At 40.9% G+C, this 10,535-nt stretch overlaps 1 protein-coding gene across 1 annotated transcript in view; it reads right to left on the bottom strand.

The window, feature by feature from the left end:
• CSTF3 (cleavage stimulation factor subunit 3) overlaps nucleotides 1-7,592 on the bottom strand; it is a 58,637-nt gene extending 51,045 nt beyond the window's left edge. The window contains exon 1 of the mRNA XM_081198326.1: nucleotides 7,280-7,592. Coding sequence (XP_081054452.1) covers nucleotides 7,280-7,309 — 30 coding nt within the window. The 5' untranslated portion in view covers nucleotides 7,310-7,592. The remainder of the gene's footprint in view (nucleotides 1-7,279) is intronic.
• Nucleotides 7,593-10,535: the final 2,943 nt, after the last annotated feature.

The following is a 10,535-nucleotide window of genomic DNA, read 5'->3' on the forward strand; positions in this document are numbered from 1 at the left end:
AGGATCTTCTGAATAAGCTATGACAGAAGGTAAGTTTGAAGACACGGGACTTATTAGTTGTAGTAATAACTCCCCGTTCTTTTAAAGAATGCAGCCCATTATTGTGTAACTAAAAAAATAAAAATAAAAATGCAACACTTCAGATACTACACACAAGCAACCCATATTAAACAAATGAGAAAGCTTCCTTCTTCATATGCCTAGATATTTTTTGAAATTAGTATTTTATTTTATAATCTAAAATATTAAGCAAGTAAAAGAGTTTGTCTACACTAGCTGTTACACAGTGTGTATGTAAGTGCCAGGTTCAGTCATTTGGGAAGACTCCAAACCTTTGCATATTTATAGTTGTCTAGCTATATATGGAATTTTGAAAAACTAATAGTGATAGTTAAAGACTGAGTTGAATCTAACTTTGGAAAGGGTGCAGTATACTGATACATCAAGTAGCGCTAAGATTTGGCAACACTCAAGAATGCTAGCAACTGTGGTTGCAGTATAACCTTAAGGCTGAGCTACACAACAAGAATGAAAAACTAACATTCTAGTTGAGCCTATTTATCTTACATTGTGTATTAGAGGACTGCAGTCTTGCAGGCCAGTATCTATGAGGTAGTTGACAGTTTCCCATCATCATTATTATTTGCCTAAAATACAAAGAGCTGCTCAAAGGCAATAAAATCAACACAAGGCTGTGTCTCCAGGATTACAAAACATGGCAGTACCTTTTCTCAAAAGATGAGAGCAAAAGAATCATGGGCTGCCATTGGCTTAATCTAGCAGGCTCTTCTTGCCTTCTCCCAACTCCTACTTTTTCACATTCCATTCCATTCAAAGCAAAAGGGTTCAAATGAGCAAAACTACTAAGAAGAATAATGTAAGTATGAGCATAGTTGGTTTGCAGGACTGTGTCATGACTTAGTCCTCTGGCTTTTAGCTTTTATTCAGCAGACCATTATACCAGGATGTTCGAATAGGTAGAGCATTCAAACAGGTAGAGAAATCCATGAACGGGACTTAATACTTTACTAAAATAATAATAATAATAATTAACACCCCCACCCTTAAACTTGAAATAATCAGTTTATTAAATTTATTGATTTCTGCAAAAATATGGGGTCTACGTTGTTTGCGCATGTAATTCATGAGTGGTTAATGTTGTTGTTGTTTAGTCGTTTAGTCGTGTCCGACTCTTCGTGACCCCATGGACCAGAGAACGCCAGGTTAATGTACAGTGGTTAGTTAATGTACAGTGTACAGTGGTTAATGTACAGTGTATCTATTTTTTTGCATGGTTTATCTCATTCTATATAAAGGTATCTTTGCAAAATAGTAACTACTACAACAACCAGTCTGACTTGACTTCAGCAGAGGTAATGAAGGTAAATGCAACTTTGGCATAAAACAGAATCCCAATGTCACAATGTACTGAGCTTATGAGACTCAGCTACAAAAAATCAATATGGACTCATTCACATAAGCTCAAACAGTCCTATGGCTAAGATTTCTAACAGTATCCATTTATTAATTAGATTTATTATATTGTTAACTATTATTATATCCCTAACACATGCAGTGACAACCATTAAGTTAAACAAAATAACAATAAATTTAGATTTACAGCATGTAATACTTTATCTGTTCCTGCCACAATACACCGCTAAACTCACCTTCACTAACAAAGCCCTGGATGAAAAAGTATTAATTAGCATCTAAAACAAAGCAGAGTTGGTGTCAATTGCAATTTTGTGGCAGGGCATTCATTCTAAAGGCCCTCTCCCAAAGGAGTCTACATGGAATAGCAAGGGCATCTCCAGTAGATCTTGCAGCCAAGGTAGGATGAAATGTTGCAGCTGCCTTGGGAACCTTCAAGTTGAAGGGAAAGGTTTGTTACCCAATGCTGTCTGTGGCTGAACAGAACAGCAATGGAAAGTGAAGTCCTGTTGTCTGAGCAGAGGTCTATTGGCACAACACTAGCTGCCATCCAGAACAAATAACACAACCACCTTGAATAGGGCTTGGTGGCATATAGGCAGCCAGTGCAGGCTGGCGTTACTTTGTTCTACTTGGCTGAACTAGTCAAAACTGTGGCAGGAATGGTCTGAACCAGTTACAACTTTCAAACCATTTCCAGTCCAACCTAGAGTACGTTACAGTAATCTGATAATTGTGTGGGTATCCCAATTGTGCAGAGCCACAAAATCAGGTACTTTCACACTGAAATTCCTCTACAAACAGACACCATACAGCTGTTACAGAAAGTGGTAGTAACATCAAGGGTGGGACTAAAAGCAGGGCCTCTCCTATATTCACATGCCTACGGGCTACAAATGAAAATGCATGATCTAACATGCAATGCTTATTACAGCACTCTCTGACTAGGGAACCTGCATTTCATTTTCAGATTTGTAGTAAGAAAGAAAAAAAGATGACAGGCATGACAAACTTCATGGGGAGAGGCATGTGATATGTGGAGCTGAACAGTGCAGGGTGGTTAAAATAATTCTAATTAAACTTTATTTGTAACATGCGGCGTAAAAAAATAATAACCTGCCTAAAAAGAAATTTGATTTAACACCCATATGTCTACACTTACTCTGAAAACTGAATCATGACCAACTATCAAAAACAAAATTCAAGGTCCTTAAAAATGAATAAAAGATAAAGCACTGGGAGGGGTCCACTGAGGATAGATATATAATAATAACAACAACAGATTAATAGTGTTGTATTCTATTAAAAGTACTGTATATTTATAACTGTGGATTTCCTAATGGACCCAGTATAGCAAGTTGTTATGTGTACTAGAATTCAAGAGTTGTCATAATGAATCCCAACTTAATCATCCACTACATGCTATTGTATCTCTATTATGCCTCCCACTATTTCAGTTTGCATTTTTTTCAGTTCTTTAGTTATGAATATATGAATACCAAAAATGAGAAACAATTTACATCTATGATTTAAATTGGTCTTTTTTACAATTTAAATCAATCAACCCTATGATAATTTAAGTGTGAATAGCATGAAGCAAAAGAATCTCACTGAAAGAGGTGCAGTAAGCTACTTCTTATTATGAAAGAACAAATCTCTATCTGCCCTTCCAAGCCTAAGAAAGCGATCAACAGATATGAGTTCTCAATCTCAGCTGCACATTGCTGCCTCCCATTGCAATACATGTGTGGCTGGAGGACTGCCCTTGTATTCATTCTACAGGACAGCAAAACTACTTGGACATTCACTATTGGTCTTTCTTCTCAGTCAAGAAAGACAGCTCCCTGTCTACTGTCCTAGTTAATGAACACTGTAGTAAAATAGAACAAGGTTAAGCAACCAATGATGCACGCACAGACATTTTCCAAACTGGGGAATATGTGAGAAGTAGAAGTGGGTGTGTTTGAAATATGAAGCTTCAATGAACCAACTGATTCAAGATATGGTAGAGAAGGGACAGTTATACAATTAACAAAAAGATGCAGTCATAAAACCTCTTGTGTAATTTCTGAGCTTCAGATATTTTATACAATTCTCCATTTCCTTAGAAATGGGAGCAGCACATACTGGGACTGATGAAATTAGCTGTCTGGAACAACACAATAAGGAAATGGTACACATAGCATGTTCTTACATTAATCTACCTTAACTAAGCACATTATGAAACCTTCCTTGACTGGTTAACTGTTGCTGCTGGGTTGAGAGAACGGATAGTATTCAAACACAGGCTCAAGAATTGAGTTTTAAACAAGTCATAAATGTATTACAGCTGATGAAAATGCAAAATGTTAAACCCAGCCAGGTGACAAAAATTATGTCGAGTGTTACCATTCTTAAAATTTATGTGGGAATGAGGTAAAAAATGACTGTGCTTTGCTGTAAGATCAATTAACAACATTTATTTGATGGCAGTGAAAACCAGTGAATGAGCCATTTACCGTCTTCCTTCTTTCCTCTGATGTTGTACTGTTGAACTGGTCATAAGCAGGGAGGAGAGCAGAGCACTGATAAAGTGTGATGTATACTAATACTCCTTCCACTTGCCTACGGGACCATATTAAAAAGTTTGAAAACCACTCGGTTACAGAGTGGCAATCTTCACCTAAGTCTTTCCTCATTTATTGTCTGTCAAGGAACCTATACACATTGCAGAGGATTCAGACAATAGTCAGATGCAAACTCAATTAACATTGAGGTCTGTTGGGCTATTGCCACTGCCTTACATGAACTGTACTTTAGAATGCATCCCAAACTCCCATGCATTCCCATGAGTGATCCACTCTGACTGAATTGAGTCTGAGGTCAGGAGCCATGCCCCTTGATGTGAGCCCATAGATGGTTGGGAAGGACACCTGTCCAAATTCTAGCCTAGATAGAGAACTTTCATTTCAATGGTCCGTTCAACCCAGAGTGATATGTGAAACCACATATAGTGCTAAGAATACCAATGCTGGAACACCAGTGCATGTTTGCCTTATTGCACTGATTTATGGCAGACCTACGATGGAGATTATGAGCCTGAGGCCTATGTAGCAAACATGCTATCCAACATACACGAACAGTTTTTGGCTGGTGAACATTGCTTTGGATTAGACAAAACTGTAGTGTTTATGTTTATATTAAGCAGATTCCACACTCATGCAAGTTCTGAGACAGATAGCCTGATAAGTTCTCCTTTTTATTATAAATTCTGCAGCAACTAAAATCATTTGCACATTTATTAGCAAGGAAGTTCCACTGGACTCAGTAGGACATGCATCTTCATATAATTATTCTTAACTTTTTTCTTCCTAAACTGAAATACAACCAAGACATTTGGAATCCTTTTCCATGTAAAGGTATTGCTAGCAACTACCGTTTCACTTCAGTTTCCCAAGCCTGTGATACTATGACCAGGGATTTTAAACAGTTGCCTGTATTTTTACAGCAGAGCTTTCCAAACTGTCACAAAAAATTACGTGTGTCGGCTGCAGTGTGTAGGTGTGTTATGTGAATATTCTTATAAGGGATTAGTTTAACCTCTGGTTTGCTAGTAAAATTGAATTACTGTGTTGCAAAATGATGCATGTTTAAAAAGTGTGTCACCAATGTGCAAAGTTTGGAAAGCTCTGCTCTACAGAAAAGAACTTCAACAAGATTTGAAATTGTCTTCCAACACTTTGGTTGGCAACTTCTGTCTCTTAAAGCAAAAGCAACAGTGTGCTCCAATATTTGCACACATTTATTCCTTGAATGGTTTTAAGAATGTTCAAGTTATACTCAACTTCACTCCTGCCCCTGCTTAATCACGAGGCCTACCCCTCCCATGCTAGTGAAAAAAATAAAAAAAATAAAAAAACTGTGGCTGGAATAAATAACTGCACAACAGGAAGACATCCCAACATAGCTCCTTCTGTTATCCAGGCTGCAGCAGTCTAAGCCATGTCTCCAGCTTCACTTCTCAGCTTGTACTACTGAGGCAGCAGGTTGGATAAAATGAGGTTCAGATGGCTTAAAAGATAATCCCCCCCCTTTAACAATCCTTCATCCAGACTACTGCATCCAAAGATACTTGGATTTGTTTTTATTTGTTGCAACAGTAAGTGAAAACCAGGGATCCTTCCAGTTTGGAGGCAGTATGTTCTGTGGGAAATGCAATGGACTTTCAAGTAACAGAAGGAGGGTTCTTCTTATGTTTGTATTATATAAGAGCAGGTATGCCTCTCCAGAAACTCTGTCACCTTCGCAGAAGCAAAGCAAACTATAGTACCATCTACCATCCTGGTTTCATGCACTCTGCCAAAATAATTTACTTCCTCCTATAGGAGACTAGACTAGTGAAATTTAGCCTGCCATGTCCAATATTACGATACCTTGATGTACCCAAACCCAACCAAAGAGCACTACTAACAAGAAGGAACATAAGCAAAATTTCACAGGCAGAATAGTTGGTGGAGAAAGATTTAGTTTTTCCCCAGCTGACAAAAAAGGAAGCATTCAGGAAGGACTATCCATATGCACATACAAAACTTTTATATCTGATCACCAGAAATAAATCCAACAGGAAGCAATCCTTGGCATCCACTTGGTTCCACAGAAACCAGTGGCATATGTTATTTAAAATGTATTGAAGGAATTATTAACTGCAATCCTAACTTTAAAAGCAGAGTTATGTTTGTTTTGTGATCTGCAAATTTAATGTGAATACCAAATAAATAAAAATAAGCCAAAGGGCTTGTGGAACCTCCTTCACTTGAAAAGCTGTGTTCTATTTGTTTTATATCGTATGTTTCTAACCTCAACAGTAATTTGCCACACAGTTGGGAGGCGGCTTCTGTTTTAAGAAACACAAACTGGCCTCACAACTTCAGTGCATGTGATGTTTGGATTCTGGCTAGTGCCTTCAGTATATGTCTACCTTGGATACAATTATAACCTTAAAGATACCCCCCACACACAAAAGTAGTGTCTTTCACAAAGCACACCATAATATAATATTTCTGTAATATTAAACTCTTTTATTAAAAATAAATTTTAAAGCAGTTTCATTCAACTTTTGAGCACATCCACACCCACTTTACTTTGAATACACAAAATCGGGTACATAGAACTCAACAGTTTTTTGCTAAAACAAAACCTGTACAAATCTTTAAACCTATCTTCATGAAACCGCAGTGCGTTAAATAACGCTTTCCTGCCTTCTAGTAATTTAAAGTTGTAAGCATTCGCCTATTATCTCACACGTGGAAATTTGAATGGGAAGACGCCCCCTCAGCGTCCGAGCAATTAAGTCCACGAGGGAAAATACATTAAGGCCTCAACGCTATACACATTCTCGTAAGGGCCGCTGAACAAAGCGGAGCTTGCTCCCGACTAAGTGCACACTGGATCAGCTTTAAATTAAGGCCTTAATACTAGGATAAATCTCAATCTTAAATACCCTTACCGGGCACAGGGACCTCGAAAGGGCTGGGTTCTAAACAAGCATTTTCGGTCATGGTTCCAGCCAGCTACTGAGTTGAATGGGGAGAAATAACTGGGGCGAGTTGGAAGATAGGGAAATATTAAATTCTGAAACTCAACAGGCTCTACGAACTGGGGGAGCAGGGCTGAAAACTGAGAAGAGGCCGCAGCACAAAGGCGCGCACGTTACACAGGCCCGACCCCGCACCACCCTGAAAATCGCCATTTTCACCTCTTCCAGGCCTCGGTCGTCCTACCAGGCCCAACCCTATTCCCCCCGCCCTCGAAACAAGTCCCCCGCCAAGTGAGACTGGCTCAGCTCGGGAGGGCCCTGGTCGCTCACCTGGTCGCCGGCGGGAGCTTCTCCAGACATGGCAGGCTAAAACAGGGGTGGGAAGAAGCGGCCTCGGGTATTTAACGTGTGCACTTGACCCACGCCTCTTTCCTCCTTCCCCTCCCCAAACCCCCGCACACCTAGCAAGCTAGCCGGCCGGCCAGGCAGCCCACCAAATTGCCCCCTGCGTGCCGCTCCTGCCTAGTTCCGAGGAACAAAATGGCGGCCCAACCGCCCCACAACTCTTGTCTTCCTCAGTAAAGGGTGGAGGCGGGGCCAACCGGGAAAGCGCGATGGCGCAAGGGCTGCTGGGAAAAGGAAGGAAGGAAGGAATTCGCGGCACAGTACGATAAAGGGGGCGGGGGACAGCGGCGCGCGAAGGGTTAAGCCAACAAACAGACCAGAACTTGAGCGAAGAGCGGGCGAAGAGGATGCTGGGAAAGAAGGCGGGGGAAAAAAGAGGCAGCAAGGAAAGCGCCCACAAGTTGAAAGGATGGTTAATCGTGGGGGAAGGAAGCCGCTGGCGCTATTTGACGCCTCGGCATACCGTAGGCGGAGGGGAGCCGGATGTTGTTGAACTACAACTCCCATCAGCCCCGGGAAGCGTGGCCAACGGCCCGCGTTGATGTAAGGTGTAGTTCATCAGCATCTGGCCAAAGGTTTTCTACACCTACCATGTAGTACCTGCGAGAGGTGGTAGGCTGGCGTGGTCTGCGCCTTTCTTCCTCCTCATGGGCGTAGCCAGGATTCTTGGGGGGGGGGGTGCAGAACCTCAGTTTGCTATGTGTTTTTAATGATGGGAGGCAGCTACGCCCATGTTGCTCCTCTTTTTTTTAAGAGACCCCCCAAGCCGGATCCTGGTACATGAGGCATGGACTTACTTAAAAGCACGCTGAGCGCAGGAGTTGGCTTTGACCGAATGGAACAGAGCTTACAGTTCGTTCTCTCAGTCGCCGATTCAGTCCGTTTTCACAACCTCAACCAATTGGGAGCCTCGCTTCCTTGCCAAGCATCTCTCTTCTTCCCACCCCCCGCTCGCTCGCTGGGTAGACCTGGACGCCGGGAATTCCAATGCTTTCCAACGAGTAGACTAGGAATCCCCCACACGCTACGTTTGCAGACACAGCTAGTTTCAGGGTATTGAAACTCCATCCCAGAATAGATGTGTACGTGATGGTGACAGGTGTGTGTGCACGTGTGCCTGCACGTAGAAATTTTGTGTTTCCAATTTCTAGAATGGAGCTGGGTTCAAGGACACATTCCAGCAAGGCAAAGGCATTCAGGAGGGATGCTGAGCAGGCCCTATGAGGGTCATGACCTGGTGAGAGAAGGGGATACCTTGGGGAGAATCCCAAAGGACAAATACAGAGGACTGGAAGTCTGCATTCAGTATTTCTTTTGTTGTAAGACTTATAATGCTTGAGTAATACTTAGGATTACCTGAAATGTAACTGCTGGCACTGCATGCTTTTCTGAATACAGTACTGTATTATCTTCTACGCAGTTCTCAATCTGTGCCAGGATAGGTGTGCGGTACATTTGAGCTATCTGAAATGTGATTGGCACCAACACTGAGCTTTTGGTGTGAGGCAAAAGCTTGATTATTCACCCAGGCTATTACTGAAGTGTAACGTTTGAATTAGATGGTGGGGCAGGGAGAGGTTGTAACTTATCTGCCTAAATATTCATGTTGTTTTATGTTAATATGTATATCATTGTTTTATTTATATGTTATTATTACTCGCTCTAGAAGTCCTTTTTTAAAAAACAAAAACAATGAAGAGCAGAATAGCAATAAATAACAAAGCGGAAAACACCAAGCTTTCATCTCAAGCATACTGCTATATGACAGGTGGTTGGGCTGAATGTTCTTTGAGTGCTTTAATAGGGAGGGGCTTCTAAGTAGGGAGGGATGAATCTGTCAATTTCGGTTTCTCACAGTCTCATTTTTAAAATCTTAAGCTCAGTTCCCCAAAATTCCATATCATTTATGATTTGTTCTTGTTTTTTATATAATTAAAATTCATTAGCAATTGAGTGCCAATATCTGCTTATACAAACATAATTTTTTTATTATGTCCATGACAGGAAGGACACCCTTCCTATACAAACATTTCTAATGCAATTTTGATTAATACACGCACATCTTTGGAAAGCAATTATCCCTATCAAAAAGCATTTTTGTATGTTATTTTTACACACATTTTACTTCATTACATGTATTTTTGTACATCTTACTTGTGTGGTGAACTGCATTGTAAAATTCCAGAGATGTGAAAATTTTATAAGACAACTTTGTTTCAGTTTTTGTGTTGTTTCAGAAAGCAAACTTAATCACATTTCTCCAGCATCCCTACTTCCAGCCCAGTGATTCTTGACACTTAAGATGCCTGCAAATGGGTTTTATTATCACTGCAGGCTGCCTGAAGCATACCTTGGACTTTAGTAGTTCTGGCAAAGTTGTCCACCACCTTCCTTCTTTCAGTTAGGAGGATTAGGCTGCTTTTGCCCTCTGAGAACCCACGAACAATTAAAGGTAAAGGGACCCCTGACCATTAGGTCCAGTCGTGACCGACTCTGGGGTTGTGGCGCTCATCTCGCATTATTGGCCGAGGGAGCCGGCGTACAGCTTCCGAGTCATGTGGCCAGCATGACTAAGCCGCTTCTGGTGAACCAGAGCAGCACACGGAAACACCATTTACCTTCCCGCCGGAGCAGTACCTATTTATCTACTTGCACTTTGACGTGCTTTTGAACTGCTAGGTTAGCAGGAGCAGGGACCGAGCAACGGGAGCTCACCCCATTGCGGGGATTTGAACCGCCGACCTTCTGATCGGCAAGTTCTAGGCTCTGTGGTTTAACCCACAGCGCCACCTGCGCCGCTCACAAACAATTAAGGAATGACTATTTTTGTATAAAAGACACAAAAGTTTGTTGGACTTGATTCTGGAATGGCAATTGTCTGAACAGTTCTGTTTTCTTCTGTTACCTAAAAATCAGTAAAAATAAATTCTTTTGGGAAAAGATATTAAGTCAACGGCTGCAGTAGATGGGCTAACAATTGTCCAAGTCTGCTCTGCAAAGGGGAATATCTCTTATCTTCCCTGCCCAGCTAAGGAATTTTATTTATTTATTTATTTATTTATTTATTTATTTATTTATTTATATGCTGCCAATTTGACTGGGTTAGTCCAGCTACTCTGGGTGGCTTCCAACAAATTGAAATACAATACAACATCAAATATTAGAAACTTCCCTGAAACTT

The sequence above is a fragment of the Podarcis bocagei genome, assembly GCF_964188305.1.
Source record: "Podarcis bocagei genome assembly, chromosome: 1".
Taxonomy (NCBI): Eukaryota; Metazoa; Chordata; class Lepidosauria; order Squamata; family Lacertidae; genus Podarcis; species Podarcis bocagei.